Source organism: Leishmania mexicana, chromosome 32, assembly GCF_000234665.1.
Source record: "Leishmania mexicana MHOM/GT/2001/U1103 complete genome, chromosome 32".
Lineage (NCBI taxonomy): Eukaryota > Euglenozoa > Kinetoplastea > Trypanosomatida > Trypanosomatidae > Leishmania > Leishmania mexicana.
This window is the reverse complement of record NC_018336.1, coordinates 495,648-512,487: the sequence shown is the minus strand read 5'-3', so window position 1 is coordinate 512,487 and position 16,840 is coordinate 495,648. Positions and strand designations below refer to the sequence as shown.

The window sequence follows — 16,840 nt, the reverse complement described above, 5'->3', positions numbered from 1 at the left end:
AGAAAGAACGCTGGAGGCTGACAGAGGAAAGGAGAGAGGGGGAGAGGGAGAGAGAGAGGGAGAGGCGTAGAATGGACAGAGAGCGACTATATACATGTGCAGATATATGTGTATTCATGTCGAGGAACAAAGAACTGTAAGTGCACAGAACACGACGGGAAAGAGGGCTCGGCGGTTTTCAGTCGCGCACAGGGTAACAAGCAATAAACAGGTACGAAGAGTCCCATGTGCACAGAGCACAAGAGGCCTTCCCTACACAACCCACGCAGCGGCAAACGGCAGCAGCACGTTGATTTTCTTCTATGTTTTACAAGCGTGCGTTGCTATAATGACTCTCTACAGCTCTATCCCCCGTTGGGCATGTATGATGGAGTCGGTTTGATAGGGTGTGAAGGCTAAGAGACAGGCAAGGGTACGCACACAGTCACGCCCGCCATGAAGAAGGACCAACAACAACACCAAAACACGACAATGGCGTGCGTTGAGGCTGGAGGGGGTTGTCAAAGGGAGTAAAGGAGGAAGAGTGAGGGGCGTCAACGGTGCCTCGAAACAGCCACCGAGCCACGGGCCTTGGGGGAGCGCTCCCCGTATGCAAGAGCTGGACAGTGACAGAGAAAAAGAGGGCGGGAAGGGGGTAAGGTGGCCAACGTGCTTTCACTACCTCGTGCCTGTTTCACACACACACACACACTTGCCACCTTAGCCTTCTCTCCGTCTGTCTTCCAGCGGTGCGGGGAGGGAGTCCTGTTTCTGCAGTAGGGCCTCGCTTACTCCTATATTTATATGTATCGCTCTCTTGTGTGCTTGCGTGTGAGGAGGTGGTTTATTCGGTGTTGCTCCCGTATGTGAGCAGCTCTGCGACAGTCGGAGGCACAACGCAGGCGTGGAAGACTTGACGCACCGATACGGTCATGAAGGCAACCAGAAAAGAAATAGAGGGAGTTGGCCCCCCCACCACCACACAGTGCACCGAATGAGAGCGGCCGCATGCGCAGTCATGAGGAGGAGAAGGGGGTGTAGTGAAGAGCAGAGAGGGAACACATGGAGAGAGAGAAACACAGATAGAGCGGGCGAGGCCACACGGGGAGAGGCGCGTTGCGCTGCAGGTTGACCACCGTGCCGTGCCAAGCTTGTCTCCTCTTCCACTTGCCACCTCACACCCACGCATGTGCCGAGGCAGACGTGCGCACGACGTGAACTTTTTTCTTTGCGCTGAGTAAGTCCCCGTGGCACGCAGAGGTGGCGCGAAAGCAAAAACAAAGCGCGGCAACTGCACGCTTCGCATCTTCAAGAGACTTGTCTACCAGACATGTGAACATTTCCTTGTGGAAAACGCCGGCACACCCACACCCGCAGTACCCACCCACACATGCACATACATACACAAAGGATATGTAAAGGTCAAAGTTGGGAGAAGGCCAAGGTTTCTCCCCCCTTTCCACACACGTCCATCTTCAGACCAAAAACGCAAGGGTGAGCAACACGCCCGTGCGCCACAGGGGCATGGAGCCAGAGAAGCAAAGGGCACGGCTTCGCCAGGTGCTTGACGAGCAGCCGCTTCTCCTTGCCAATGGCGATAGAAAGGGCAAGAAAGACACCAAACAGCAAACCGATCCGTTCGCACCACCGCGTGCTTGGGCAGTGTTTGTGGCGGTTGATCAATGCGAGCGGAACGCCTCGTAGGCCGGTACCTGAGCGTAGTGCAGCTCCAGGTCGCGCTCCAGTGGCGCCTCAATGCTCAGGGCGCCCATGCCTCGCCGTTCCCACTCCGCAGCACGGAAAGCCTCGTCAGCATTGTACTTGTCGCGCAGCTCAGGGTCGTTATGTAGGTCCATGATGAGATGCTGACGGGCAAGTGCCTTGCGGTGTAGCGCGACGTAAGCCTCCCATCCCTCTCCCTCCACACCCGTGAGTGGCGCAGCCTCCCGCAACACGCCGTGCTGCTCCTCCAGCTGTGCCTCGTGCTTTGCCGTCAAATCCTCGATTTTGTGTGTGTCAACGTACGGGAAGTCATCTGCACCGCCCTCGCCAAACTCCAGCCAATCCGTTGGGCGGCGCAGTGGCGGGTACTCGGCCTGCTGACTGCGCAGCTGAGGCACATCAAGACCGAAACCTGGCTCGTACCCCACCAAGGGAGGGGTGAGGGACGGGCGGCGGTAGTGGCCTGGCGGCTGCTCCGAATTGAGCAGCACCGCCTCCTCCAGCGCCTCCTCCAGGCCTAATTTTCGCATCTCCTCGAGCGCTTCGGACATGCGCGCGATGAGGCGCGAAAGGCGCTCGTCGAATTTTGCCTCCGATACAGCGGAGTAACGGTCATAGGCGTTGGCGATGCTGCGCTCCTGGTCGACGTCCTGCTGTCGCTTCCGCGCATCATTCACGTGGCTCTTCTCGTGAATGTACTCCATAGCGGCCTGCGCCCATTTTTCCTCGTTGCCCACCTTACCGGCACTCGCCATGTACCCCGCGGCTGTCTGTTTCTTCTGGCAGAGCACAGACGTGCGCACCGCCGCCCCTAAGCAGGGTCGGGACACGGTCCACATGATGGCCACTGCTACTGCTGCTGCGTACGATGCGGGGGGAGAGGGGGAGGGGAGGACAGACACTGCAGCGCTCTGCGAAATTCGAAAAAGAATCAGAGAAGGACCTGTCAGTGTCAGTCGTGTGGGCTGTAAAAGTATGAAGAGGGAAGTACCTGCGATGCACAGAAGCCGCTTCGGCAACTATGCCGCAAGGTGTACGCTAACCAAGATGAGTCAAGCGCTTCAGAATAAGAAAGGGTGCAGCTTGAAACTTGTGCACCAGGATTCACGACGCGCGCCCCCTATCGTCACCGGCAGCCTGGGAGGAGAGGGAAGGAAGGGAGGGAGCGCCAAACACACACACACACGACCACCCAGGATAATCAGAAGATTGTGCAGACTACGACTGGGAATTCACGGAAGCTAACGTGATCCATTCAGGAAGCGTGGGGGTCACGCGTAGCGACAGCGGGGAACAGGAAAGCGCACAAGCATACATACACACGCAGGATTCAAACACCAACACACGGGAAGCGAAAACAAAATATGCGAGACACCGCGAAGGAAAAGAGAGAGACTACAGGGAGAGGAGGAGGTAGAGGCCAAGGTGGATGCAGTAGGGTTGTGTGCCTGGGTAAACAATGGTTTGGGGATGCGCGAGCCCATTCGCCCTCGAGGTGCAGACACACACACACACACAAACTGGCATACGCACAAGCTCCACCTCATCAGTGTGTGTGCAGCCCATATCATTGAGCAGACTTCATTCTAGGCTTGCGATCCAAGCCCAGAAAGGGCGGCGAGAGAGAGAGAGCACGAGCACACATCGTTGGAGCAAAACCACGTTGGCTGCCGTCACTACTGCAGTGGAAGTTGGGGCCACCAAGTTGGTTGTCATACCTCTCCTTCACGCGTACAGTTGGCCCTGCTGACTCTTTTTTTTTCGTTTGGTCTTCCGTTTGTACAGCGAGAGCCGGAATAAAGAGGAGAGGGAACCGCCAATCGCGCACAGGCACAACAACTTTTCCTCAAATCGTGTTCGCCCTGCCACACAGAAATAACTTACACGCCACTCCAGACCTCGGCCTGCCCCACATGGCCCATCGCCTGATGCGGAGCAGCCGTCGACACGCGTTACAGCAATGAAGGCTCAGTTATAAAAGCACGGCCTCGGCCTCATACTCTGCCCATTCCCCGCCTCATGGGTCGCCCCACAACCGCCCCGCCCATCATGCTGGTCGCCACCTGGCGCATCCCCCTCGGGGTGGCCCCGGCTTTCCGCCCCAGTGGGCAGTGCGAGGGCCGGGTGAGATAGGCTCGCGCCGCGCTGGTACGCTGCCCACATGGGGTGGTACAAGCGTGTTCGCTGTTGCAGGTCGCCCCGACGCAACGCTATCCAGAACCACACCGCCGACATCAGTAGCAGTACATCGCTCTGACCTCCCCATATCGTAAGCGCTTGGCCTTGCCACGACCAGAAGTGGCTCGGCATTGGCAGAGGAGAGAGGGGTTGCCTGGCTTCTCCCAAAACACAGCGAGTCTTGAACCCCAAGACCCCGCTGAGGCGCTCCCCCGTCATCAGAGCACGTATAACAACTAATCAAACTCTGACGCGTGCAGCGTCAGATGAACCCAGTTTTTCCAATTGAAGACACAACTTCACGAATGTGCCGACTGTCGCCGATAAGAGAGAGAGGCAGATGGAAACAACAAGCAAAAAAGAAGCAATAATAAAATACGCAGGCCACGGTTGCGGCTGCGTTTCACGGCCTCCCCCATTCTCGCGTACGAACACTTCCCACCACCACTACCCTTCCCGTCCCCTGTGCTCTCCCATTGCCTTTCCTCTGATCTGTTTCTACGGAGGGTAAGAAGGAAAAAAAAATGAGGCTTCTGCATGGGGGTGGGGTGCGTCTATGCCGTACGGGAGCGGGAGGGAGATTGCAGGCGTGTGAGAGAGAGGGAGGGGGGGACCGTGCTAGAGGAAAATGCTGCCCTGAAGAAACAGCGCCACCACACACCACTTAGGCGAATGCAGAAAGCAACAAAAAGAAAAAGACAGAGGAACGGTAAGATGGGCAACCAGAGAAAGAAAGGCCACACCGGCAACACACGGGCACAAGGCCCTCCCCCCTTCCACCTCCCCCCCCACACACGGAAAAGAAGGCGACACGTCGAGCGAGGACAAGAATACCACAAGGAAGCTAGAGGAATCGCCCCTGGAATAGCGAAAAAGGGTAACAACAAAAAGAGGAGGAGAAGGGAGGGTGTGCGGCAACAAAAGAAAAAAAAACATCTCCCATCATGTCTATCGCTTTATGTTTATATGTCTTAGGGGGAGTAAGGTCCCTCTAAAGCGGCCAAAAAAAATTAGAGAACGATAACATCGCACGATCCGACTTATCCCCGCAGCTCACCTCAAGAGCACATACGTCTGAAGTGAGCAATGCATGAGCAGTGAGCCGTCAAACATAAGAAGGGAAGAAAAGGCGTGAGGGTGTAGAGGGGAGGGGAGAAGAATAATAAAGACGAAAAGAGACAAGGGATACTCTTGCGAAGCAGATGACGAGATGCACAGACACAGTACAGCAGCACAAACGGCCCAGAGAAACCTTCCTCCCTCTTCCGTGCCTCCCTCTATCTACGCACACAAACACATCGACACAGACACACAGACGTACACACACACACACAGAAACTGGCGCATACGGATGCACATGAGCAACAACAACACAGAAAGAGCGAGTGTGAGCCGCACGACAAACAAGGAAGAAAGAGGAGAGCAAATAGACGATCAAGCCCAACGCGGCAGCCAGGAACGCAAAAAAAAGAAGCACGAGGAAACGTGAAACAAAACAGCAGCAACGTGATGAGCCTTTTTTTTGGGGAGGTGGGGTGTGGGGAGGGTGGGACACTTTTACGCCTCATGCTCATCACGTGTCCTTGTTTTTTTTCCATTTTTTCTTCTGTTTGTCCCCTTCATCTGTTTCTTCAAGGGTGATCGCATTGGGAAAGCATGATCAGTTCAAGCATCCAATGCCGAGCACGGTTGCATCTTCCTCACAGCGTCGGGTTTCGCTTCCCTTCAGATAATGGAACACACACACACACACACATCTATACTAATGCATAGGAGGAGACAGAACTTGTTGAGGCAGTGCTCGATCACATAGAGAGAGGCGGTGTGGAACGAAAAGATTACATCACCACAGTGAAGGTTGCGCCAACACAATACCGGCGAGAAAACGACACGCATACACACACACACACACACACAGAGAAGAGTAGAGGAGGGGAGATGAAAGGGAGGCGGAGAGAGAAAAATATGATTTCAAGAGGAAAGGGGAGCGAGTGAACCGAGAGAAGAGACAGCGTTTCAGAGGAGACACAAACAAGCCGCTCCAAGGGACAAGCACAGACACTATCACCACTACAAACACCCACACACATGTGCATACACGCAAACATATATATATATATATACAAAGGTGCCTCACTAGTGACCTACAAGACGAACTTGAAAAGTAACGCATCTGAAGGAGGCACCACACCATCACCACCGAAGAGAGAGACCGTGAGGAAAAGAAAGAGGTGAAGGCCAGTGATGCCCATATGGGGGGAGGGAGGGAGGAGCAGGGGGGGGCAGATAGGAGAAGAAGAGGAGGGGGTGGGGTGCGGACAAAGGGGCAGAGGCAAATCTGATAAAACACGCGACGGCTACACACAACCTTCCTTTACGCTCCGCGTTCTCATAGGCTGTGTGTGTGTGTGGGTGAGTGGGTGAGAGGGGGGGGGAGAGCACACTTCCATCAGTGTCGAGAACAAGAGAAAGATACGGTGAGACGCCTTTACAACCTCTCATCATTTTTTTTTTGGAAAGCAAAGAAGCGGAGGAGGAACTGATAATTCTGAAAAAAAAAAAAACTATAGAGGAACGACAATACAAAGTCACTCCATCATGATGCGGGGGGACGAGAGGACACGAGGAGAGACAGCGGGTGGGTGGGAGGAGGGGGAGGACGACGTCACTCCCAAATAAAAACAGGAACGGTATCAAAACATAAAGCAAACGGCATATATATATATATATGCATAGCGGCCCTCATGACAGAGGCAGGTGATGGCTTCGAGTGTCTTCGCTCTCTCTGTGGATGTGCGTGTGTGTGTATGCGCGCTACGCTCTTCTTTCTCATCTTACAGAGCATTCCGCGTCTCCCGTCCATGCCTCCCTTCTCCTCGCTCCTTCTCTCCTGGTCGCGAATGTTGTGAGAGCGTGTCAAGAAGTGGAGCTGAGGACAAGCAAAAGGGTGGTAGAGAAAGACAAACTGCAAAAGAGGACGCCAGAGAGACCAAAAAGCAGTAACAGCATTATCATGCAAGATAGGGTAGCTTGCTTTATTCCCCCCCTCTCTCTCTTGCTGCGGCGCCTTCACCTCTGCTCCTGGACATCCGGTGCGTCTCCACTTGCTCCCTCTCGCCCCTCTTTGTGTTGCGCGTCACTCTCCCTTCTTTACACGTGGACGTTAGTCGTTTCAGACCTGATCACGGTCAAAATTGCCGTCTCCCGCGTTCTCTGGGATGTTCTTCTCAATCGTCTGCTGCGCCGAGCGGCCCTCGCCCTCTGTTGCCACGCTCGGTGCGGCCACGCTGGGGGTGTTGAAGGCGCTGTACATGGTCGTTGCCCGCATCGAGGATGGATGCTCATTGTGAAACTTGACACTCTCTTGGTAGATGGCGCGCTTCACATCCACTATCGTCTTTTGCTCGTTCTCGTCAAAGCGGAAGAGAGTGTAGCTGATGTTATCATCTGCGTCGTCGTGCAGCTGCACCAGGAACGGGTGACGCATCGCCTGCAGCACCGTGATTCGCCGCTTCGGGTTGAAGACCAGCATGCGGCGCAGCAGGTCGAGCGCCTCCGAAGACGCCTTTGGGTAGCGCTGCCGCCAGTCAGCTTGCGGTCGGTGACTCTTCTTCTTGAGGTACTTCTGCGCAGCAGACGATCCTACGGAGTTGATGTCCTCCTCAGACGGCGTACCGATCACATCGACTATCTTGTCCAACTGGTTCACCCGGTCTTTCCCCTGGAAGAGCGGCCGAGAGCCGAGTAGCTCGCCGAGGATGCAGCCGATGCCCCACACATCAATCTGCGCCGAGTAATCCTTGTCCTCCATCACCAACTCCGGCGCACGGTACCAGCGCATTGTCACGTAGTCCGTCATGTACTCGCCTTGATCGTTTTCCTCCTTCGCCAGGCCGAAGTCACAAATCTTCAAGTCGCAGTTCGTGTTCACCAGAATGTTCGCCGGCGTAATATCGCGGTGGATGACGCCGGCGCTGTGAATAATGTGCAGCGCACGCAGTGCCTGGTAGATGAAGAACTGAATGTGCGCCTCCGTCAGCTCCTGCCCACTGCGCAGCACCTGCTTCAGGTCGGTTTCCATAATATCCATTACGATGTAGAAGTGGTCAAAGTTCTCTGGGTCCTCCGGGGTGAGGATGTTGCGCAGGCCAATGATGTTGTCGTCATTGAAGTGCGACAGCAGCTTGATCTCGCGCAGAATGCGCTTCGCCAGAATAACCTCCTCAAAGATTTCCTTGTTCACGCGCTTCATGGCGACGAGGCGGTTGTCGCTCTTGGTGTCACGCGCGCGAATCACAACACCATAGGACCCGGCGCCGATGACGCGCTCCAGCAGGTAGCGGTCATCCAGGCGGCAGACCTCTGCCTGCAGCTCCGCTAGTGACTTGGTGGCCGGCATCTCTGTGTTGCGCACTAAGCTGCAGTGACCGATTCTGCGACCTTCGAAACTCAGCTACGCCCGAAGGGGACGGGGAAGGGGGTGCAGGGAGGACAGATAAGAGTCGACGATGCGTGCACCCACACCCACACACAGAACACAAGCCAGTCGGCCAATTCGCACCACGGCTGCGATGGTGGGAGGGAAAAAAAGTGTGTGCGTGTGCGTGTGTTGGTGTCGGGAAGAGGCAAAGAAGAGAACCAACAGGTCGTCGAATCGATCAAGGGAATAGATGGAAGGGGTGGTGGAGGGGGGGGGTCGTTGGTGGGAGGCCGAGGTAGCGCGGATGGGTGCAAACAAGTCTACAAATGTGGGTGTGCGTATGTCTGTTTGGGGTGTGCAGGTTTATGGAAGAGGGAGGGCGATGGAGTGCAGTGTGCCAGTGTGAGCCTCTGCGTGTGTGTATATTGAAAAAGTAAAGGTGAGTGGGGAGTCGGGGGGGGCAAGAACGAAGGAAAGAAAGAAGGCAACCTTGAGGATTCCTTGGGTGTTGGCGGGGTGGGGAGGGTGGGGGTCACGTAGGATTGCCAGCGTGCGCGTAAGTGTGCGTAACACCGCCAAGGGAGATAGAAGCAGAGCACAACACTGCCCCCGAAAACGGAAACAAAAGGAAAAGAAACACAGCACACGCGCGTGGTAGATCGCGAGAGGGAGGCACCGAATCACCCAACGAAAGCACGAGAAAGGGAGAAGGGGAGGGAGATGGGGATGGGGAACAACCCGTGATGCTGAAGCAAAAAAGGATGCTGTGGATGTTTCAATGGTGACACCGTCCCTTCCAGCGGTTTGTATGAGTGAAGTGAGTGCGAGAAGGCTTGCGTGTGTATCGAAAATCCGTAGAGCGATGAAGGTTAGGGTGTGTGGTGGTCGTAAGTGGGCAGGTTGGGTGGGCTAGGGAGGAAAGGGGCTCGGCAATCGTTAAGGATGAAGCCAACTGTCCTTAGGCAGGTGACGGGTTGTGCCGAGGAGTGAGGGATGAAAGGGGAGAGCGGGAGTGCTTACACGTTGTGCCCCCCTCAGTTTTCCTTTCCCTACCTGCAACTACTTCTTTGCTTCCTATTGCAGCAGCTTGCGGGCTGTAATGACTGATGTGGCGGTGATGGCTGTGGTGGCGGGGACGCGGTGAGGAGACGAGCGCGGGACCAAGACAATTTCTATGATGATGGATGTTTGTTCGTTGTCGTTGCTCTCGATCATGTTCCCCCAGTGGGGGGGGGATCGGGGAGGGGACCAGGCAAGCCGCACAGCGGGGACAGAGACAGGCAGAGAAGTAGAAGATATTTTTTCTTTGCTTGAGAGTCAAGCGATGCAAGGAAAAGATGTGCCACATCGAGTGGTAACTTGCGTTGCAGCGGCGACGGAGTGACGTTGGCGGTGGCTGGTGATTCCGACGCCCTCGAGACACACACACACAGACCGAGAGCGCCGCCTTTTCAGCTCACTCTTGCACTATTATTATTGACAGCAGCAGGTGCAGCTGCCGTGCCTGAAGGACGAAGGAGTCGGTGTAGCTCTCCCTTCCTCTCGCAGGGCACACATGCATCTTTACTCTTATTGATATCTGTGCGCTTTGCATCGCTTACAAGTCGTTTACGTAAGTGAATCGCATGGCCCCATTCCATGGTTTACAAACGACACGTACATGTCATACGTGCACAGGCCACCATCAGCCACCATCACATCACAAAATGCTCATTCAGTGCTTTCCGTGTGCCTTGTGCGTGTGCCATGTGCCTCATATGGCGATCCGTGGTGTACCTCTTGAGCCGTCATGGAGAGGGCTCGACGCTTGCGTTCTTTTCCCTTCATGACAGTACTCTAATCCGAGTCGCTTGATGTGTCCAGCGGAACGCGACGGACGGTGCTCGTCCGAGACGTCGGCGCCAGCGTCACGGGAACTCTGTCTGGACTGGCGCTCTTCTGGCGCGGCGTCTTAGTTGCTGGCTCTGCTACGGTGAATGTCGCTGGGTGTGGTGGGGGCGGGGCTCGTGGCGCGGTTGTCGGTGCTGCAGTACTAGCAGAAGTTGACTTCGCCGTCTTCTCCGACGGGGAGCGGCGCTTCTTGGAAGTGGCGGTTATGCGTGTTTCCTCCTCCCCTGCATGCTTCGGCTCAGGAATTGGGGGCTGCGATGCCGCGGACTGGGCGCGGTACAACTGCGCCAGCGGCTGTGCGCCTTCCTCGTCGTCGTAGCCGTCGGTGCTGCTAAGACTGCGGCGCATTGGCGGAGGCGGTGCCACCATCGTCTCTGCCTTGCTGCGGAGCGAGTTATGCTTGCTGTTGTGGCGACTGCTCTCAGCAGACGTTGACGGCCCCATCACCGGGGAGGTACGCGAGGAAGTGTGCGACTGGGAGCTCCTGTACGCCTCCATCAATGGCGCATCGTCAGTGTCCGCCGACTCGACTCTCGCATTCGAAGTGGGAGATGAATTTTGCCGGTGCTGTTGCTGCTGAGTCTGCGCCGCACCGTCGTCCGGGCGCTTCCGCTTCTTGCTGGGGTGCTCTGTTTGTGCTACAGTAGAAACGGTCGGGGCCTCACCCCCGTAGACCTGCTCCTCTGCGGCTGACTCGCGCGCCGCCTTGCGCTCCTTCTTGGACAAGTTTGCTTTCTGGGCAGGCGGCATGACTGGTTGCGCTATGGGTTCTGCCGCAGAGGCTTCACGGGGCAAACTGGGCCTCTTAATGGGCTGCTGCTGCTGATGCTGATGCTGTTGAGGCTTCGGCGGCGCCACACACTTTATCTTTTTGTCGGTGTTACCGTCAGCGCTGTTCTGGTGACCATTGCTTGCAGCTGAGGAGGATTCTGCTCTGGCTGGTGGTGCAGCTGCTAACGCCGCAGGGCCGCCACGGGTCTCACGAACAAGAACCACGGTGTACCGCTGTCCAGGGGTGACAACGATTGAGCCCTCGGCGTCAATGGGCAGAAGCACGTGACCAGACTGCACCTCCCGAAGCCCCATCACAGGCGTAGAACAGCGGTTATTGTTGTGCGTACTGCTGCTACTGTTGCTGCTGCTGCCGCCGAAAGCGCACAACGGGTTGAAGGTGTTGCGCACATCCGATGGCAGCCGGATGGCTAGCTCATCCACGTAAATGATGGACATCTTTGGACAAGGGGAGAGAGGCAGACAGAGACAAGTATATATATATAAACAACGGTAAGTCAACTCTGTAGCGTACTCGGCTGCAGATGATCGCGTCACGCGCAGTCAGACTCGATGGAGCAGACAAAAAAACGTTTAGCTGACGTACCGGTGAAGAAGGAATGCCGACCGAGTGGGCAAGGGGAAGGGCAGGAATTTGATTGGGAGCAGCGGTGAAGGCCATGAGGGAGAGAGAGAGGTCACACCGCTGTATGCCTGTGCGACCGCGCTAGGACGACGATGCTGCAGAGCGGAACAGTAGTAATAGGCGCATATATACATTCTTAGAGGGAGGCAACTGCTTTCCTCCCCGTCTGCCGCATACATAGACGACAAAAAGGTGTGCGTGTGTGTGTGTGTGTGGCCGGGCGGGAAGCGGAGGGGAGAGAGAGAAGCACAGCAGAGGAGCCACATACGTGTTGCTCTTTTCTTTTTTTTATTGGTGGGTGAGCGCTTCTTGTTGCCCCTTTCCCCGTGTCTGTCTCGTGACCGGGGTGGGCGAGGAAGGGGAGACGAAGTGACCAAGGTATCACTCACGGATGGCTCACAACGCTACTAGACGCGACGCCTCAGGGTACGCGCAGGGGAGAGGACGAGAAGGCGTGAACGCTTAGAGTGCACACGAGGTTGGCACCTCAAGTTTCTTGCTCACCGCCTGCGACGTCACTTAGTACCCACGTTGCCGCCACGCGCGAGCCTCCCTTCACCACCGTCACGAGAGACTCTACAGAGTTTGCGTTAGACGGACCAAAGGTCTTGGTAATGCCACGGCTGGTTTGACGCATGGCGCCTGGCCAGTGCGACAACTTCGCTGGACGCAAATAGGAAGAGCTGGGCGTTGGCAACGACACTAACCCCGGGTGCGCCGGCTCAACCAAGCATCGCGTGTCGGCTGCCCTACACCACACCACATTTCCCGAGGGCCGTGGCAGCGTCGCCGTCCAGCCCTCCGCTCCTCCTGGCCCAGCCAGGCGAGCCTCCAGTTGCTGCGGACTCAGAACACCACGACTGCTGCCGTTGCAGCCATTCGTGAAAACCACGGTGGAGTAGAGCGTGTGATGAGGGTGCGGAGACGTCGGGGAAGCAGCAGCCGTAGCATATGATGGTGTCAGAACGGTGCTATTTGAGGCAGCGTGGCAAAGTCGCGGCAGCAGCACTGCCCGCAATCGCCGATGCAGTTCTTCGGCAAACCACTGCCCTGTGTGGGTGGCGCTGTGGCTGCCCAGGCTGGGGTGCAGCCACAGCGCATCGAGGCCATCGAGGAGCAGCAGTCGCTGCCGCTGCAGCCGCCAGGTGCGCTGTGGAAAGTTTTCACGGGAGGGAGAAACCGATGAAGAAGGCGCTGCGATGCCTGGAGAGCGACACCGCTTCTGCCCCCGAGCTGTCGTGGTCGAGGAACCGCAGGACAGCTGCGATGATGAGGGTTGCTGCTGCGGCGCTACGAGAGGCACAGGAGGAACGATAAAGGAAGATGCATCTGCGAAGGCCGTGCCCGTGGATGGCCCCAATGTCGGACTGTCACTGAGGTGCTCGAGGAAGGCGAGAAGCTCATTCGGGGAGTGCACCACACGGAAGTGGATGTGCTGTTCGGCGTAGTCTCTCTGCTGATGCCACCGGTGCGTCGATGCATGCCGGTGCGCAGGCTCGGTAACAAAGGCTTCTCCTTGTCTATCTAGGGTGGAAGAGGAGTCAAAGGGCGCAACAAGCTCCTCCACCCAACTCCGCACATCGGGTGACAGGAGCGAGGGCCCCGGTGGCGCTGCTGTGAGCTGGTGCGTCGTGCTGCCAGCACCGGCACCGCTCACCAGACACACATAAAGATCCCATTCCTCCATCGCAGTCACAGACAAGGCACCGGCTGAGTCTGCACAAGTGTTAGCGACTTCCCCCTCGCTGCACAGGCCTTCATCGTCCTTCTTTGCATGTGCCTCATCGTCATACGTGCGCGTGAATCGCGGCGCCTCCACTGCCCACTTCGACACCCGCTCCAGCTCGTCATGGTACCACTGCCGGTACATCGTCATGCGCCGCACGTAGGCCGCGCCAACACGGCGAAGTAGCCACGACTTGCCGGATAGTGGCGGCCCGTAGAGCTCGTGGAGACCACCGACAGGGAGGCCACCGATGGCCGACTCGGTGCCGCTACTGACGTCGCTGCCAGAGACACCTCCACATACACCCGCCACGCTGAGGAGAGAGTCGAGTCCACGAACAGAGGTGGAGAGGTGTTGCCACGGGGAAAAGGCACCGTAGACGTCTTGCAGCGGCGTCGCAGACTGCCGCAGACGTAGTACGCGCTCCCGTGCCGCTGCGTCGGCCATGGTTTCCCACGCAGTGACTGCGCTCTGAATCTTCAGCCACACGAAGCGCGTGACCGTGCGTACACAGGTCGAATGCAGTTGGTGAGGATATAAAGGCCCTACACCCAAACCCGAAGAAGGGCGTGCGGCACGCTGTGTGCCCGTGTAGGACAGGCACCCTCGCGACTTGTGCAGGTGAGAGACGTAGAGCTGAGGTGTTGCATGTGCATGGCAAGAGTACCGGAGGGGCGAAAAAGAAGAATCGAGTTCGAGGGGCGTGAATCACGCACGTGTGCTTAGAAGGGGGGGAGGGCGCTCATCCGAGCAACAGCGGCTGGCACGTTTGTGCATCAGTGAGGGGGGTTGGTAGAAGCGGCGAAGAGAGAAGACGAGGACGGCCGGCACCCGCAGCGCAGGCACTTTTTTCCCCCAGTGACTTAAATACCGCTGCTGATGCACCGTTTTGCAGCAGCAGTCCGAGCGCCACCTTTGTGAGCAAGTTGCCGAGTGAGTTGAAGAGGTAGACAGGAAACCATAAAAGTCGAGGAAACTCCTTTTAGGAAGCACAGGAGCTCCCTTGGACGCAGCACACATACACGTTGGTGCTGCGCGCACATGTGCACGCACGCGCAAGCGAGGCAGTGCGCCCACCGTCTGAGACGCGTCGGGAAATGAGTGCCGGGATATCAGTGAGAAAACCAAAAGTGTGCAGTAGCGCATCCGATGATAAGAAAAGGAATACTGTACAGGGGGAGGAGGAAAGGGCAACATGTGCGCCATCCTAACGTGATGTCTGTGCACCGTACAGAGCAGTATCACAAAATGAGCACCGTCCCAGCGGAAGCGTGGCGTAGGGGGGAAGGGGAGGGGGGACGAACAACGAAAGGGAGCGAAGATAAAGGGAGACACCACAGCAGACTCATCACACACACGCGGAAAAGCACGCATGCAGCCCCGCCACCCCTTTTTGTCACTTGATCGTTTTTCATTGAACCTCTTTTCTGTGAAGAGCGCCACTTCCACCTCCGACTCGGTCGTACACTTCTAATGCAGCACGCGCCACTACGTAGGCGCTTAAGGAGGGGTAGGGCCATACTTGATACGCGACCTGCCAGTCCAACTGTCCAAACAGGCCGCCACCGAGCAAGATGGCGGCTAAGGCAAAGCAACGGGTCAGCTGCGCAGCGTCCGCGGACGCGTATCCAGGAGCAGCGAGCATGTCCTCCGTGCGCGAACCTACACCACAGTGCTCATTCACCGCTGGTTCAAGGGGTGCGTCATGTAATGGGACTGCGGCTGGGGCGGTGAAGAGGTCCACCGCTGTGCTCATGACCGGCTGCTTCTGACGATCACGCTGCAGCGAGGTAGTGAGGAGCGTTGCCCACGTCGAAACAGGGAGGGGCCATGTTAAGGCGACAGCAAGTGCGGAGACCAGGGTCATGCCCGCTCGTGAGACGGGCAGCACCGGTGCACCCAGTAGAAAGAATATAATACACCATGCGACCGCATCTTCAAAGAAACGCACGGGTGCGCTTCTGGCCACACGCCGTTGGTGCTGTGCTTTCTGATGGGTTGATGGCATTCGGATGGACGCGATGATGAGATGAGGGCTCTCGGGGGCAGAGCTAGGGTGTGTCTTGGCGTGCACCTGCGGCCTGTGCGTGTGCAAGACGTGCGGGCTTTGGAGAGAGAGGCGGACAAGTGGGAGGGGCAGGTGAGGGGTAGACCAAGGGCAATATAAAGGACTTTTCAGGAGAGTACGTTGAAAGGAGAAAGAGGTGGGAAGGGTGGGAAGGCCCATCCCAGAGTCACGGCACGCTTCCGAGCGACGGAGAGTCGTCGAGTGGCTCACACGTGCACACGTGCGCGTGCGGAGACGACGAAGGTTGCTTCGCTTTGCGCAGTAAAACACTACCTTTGCCTGCACCCAGGCTTTGTGGTTTTGTAGGAGGAGGAGATCGTCTTCACGGCCGCCACTGCCGCCTCTACCTGGTGCTCGCCATGTAGGAGAACAATGTGTTTTCAACGCAGAGAGCAGAGCATGTCCGCGCGCGAGAGACTTTCGGGCGGGGTACGGTGCGCATTCAGCAACAGCTTATGGCGTGTCAGGAGAGCAGGAGGTGTGGCGTAGAAGGTGAACACCGTGCAAAGAGGGCAAATGGCCGCTTTTTTCGCGTCGCTGTGGACCTCGCCATCCCTACTGAGTCAAACGGCCCGGCACTCCCCGGCTGCAATAACGGCATCTGACTCATCGGTTCCGGTGAAGCGCGGCAGTGCGTACTGCGCGGGCGGATTCGTAAAGGGTGGTCTGGTGCCGTTGCCACGATTGGCTGCCACAACCGCTACAGTAATGACGGCAGAGGCGACGGTGTCATACTGTTGGTGGCAGACGCCACCGTAGCCCCGAGCGCGGCCGCTGCAGCGCGGCTCGGGGGCATAGGCCTAGACGCCGGGCCACTGATACACTTCTCAGTAGAACTAACTGGGTGTGAGGAGCCAGGATGTGGTGAGAAGAGCTGACGTCGCGCAGGTGACCGTGGCAAGCGAAGGGATGGAGCGGCTCGCGTGTCACCTGTTGCATGGCTGAAGCTCAATAGACCACCGGTGAGCGCGTCCAGATCCGCAATAGCGGCCATCACCGTCGTTGCGACACACTTTGCGGTGAAGTGACGCGTCATCGTGATCAGTAAGTCGATTTTTCTCTGCCGAGAGAAGCTGCGGATGCTCTCAGTGCTCTCCGCCAGGTGCAGCATGGCAGATGTGACCCCGTGAAGGCCAACTTCAGCGTTGAGATTGCGCAACCACCGATACACCGAAGCATTAAGGCGCGCGGTATTGTGGGTGTCCTCATCTGCTCCGGCGGATGTCAGCGCCAGGTACCCACTGAGTCATTCACACACTCCCACCTTGTTGCGCTGCCGTTCACTGACGCGCTGTGGTTAGAAGAGGCGATGACCATGCGCACCTCGGGCTCCTTCGTGTACCCGAGGGCACCTTCTATCGTGCCGCACCGCAGGCGCAACGGCAGGCCCAGCGTGGTGCCACACTTTGTAGAGAGCAGTGCGAAGCCTGAGGCGAGCGG

General features: G+C 57.1%; 4 protein-coding genes across 4 annotated transcripts; all 4 read right to left on the bottom strand.

Annotated features, from left to right (window-relative positions):
* Positions 1-1,658: 1,658 nt before the first annotated feature.
* Positions 1,659-2,540, bottom strand: LMXM_32_1390 (conserved hypothetical protein; the record flags this gene model as incomplete). The annotated part of the gene is made up of 1 exon (XM_003878344.1): positions 1,659-2,540. The coding sequence occupies one exon, from the start codon at positions 2,538-2,540 to the stop codon at positions 1,659-1,661; it is 882 nt and encodes a 293-aa protein (XP_003878393.1).
* A 4,511-nt stretch (positions 2,541-7,051) lies between these two features.
* LMXM_32_1380 (putative map kinase) lies at positions 7,052-8,278 on the bottom strand (the record flags this gene model as incomplete). The annotated part of the gene is made up of 1 exon (XM_003878343.1): positions 7,052-8,278. The coding sequence occupies one exon, from the start codon at positions 8,276-8,278 to the stop codon at positions 7,052-7,054; it is 1,227 nt and encodes a 408-aa protein (XP_003878392.1).
* Positions 8,279-10,135: 1,857 nt separating this feature from the next.
* LMXM_32_1370 (conserved hypothetical protein) lies at positions 10,136-11,419 on the bottom strand (the record flags this gene model as incomplete). Its single annotated transcript, XM_003878342.1, has 1 exon — positions 10,136-11,419. The coding sequence occupies one exon, from the start codon at positions 11,417-11,419 to the stop codon at positions 10,136-10,138; it is 1,284 nt and encodes a 427-aa protein (XP_003878391.1).
* Positions 11,420-12,093: 674 nt separating this feature from the next.
* On the bottom strand, positions 12,094-13,482 carry LMXM_32_1360 (conserved hypothetical protein; the record flags this gene model as incomplete). Its single annotated transcript, XM_003878341.1, has 1 exon — positions 12,094-13,482. The coding sequence occupies one exon, from the start codon at positions 13,480-13,482 to the stop codon at positions 12,094-12,096; it is 1,389 nt and encodes a 462-aa protein (XP_003878390.1).
* Positions 13,483-16,840: the final 3,358 nt, after the last annotated feature.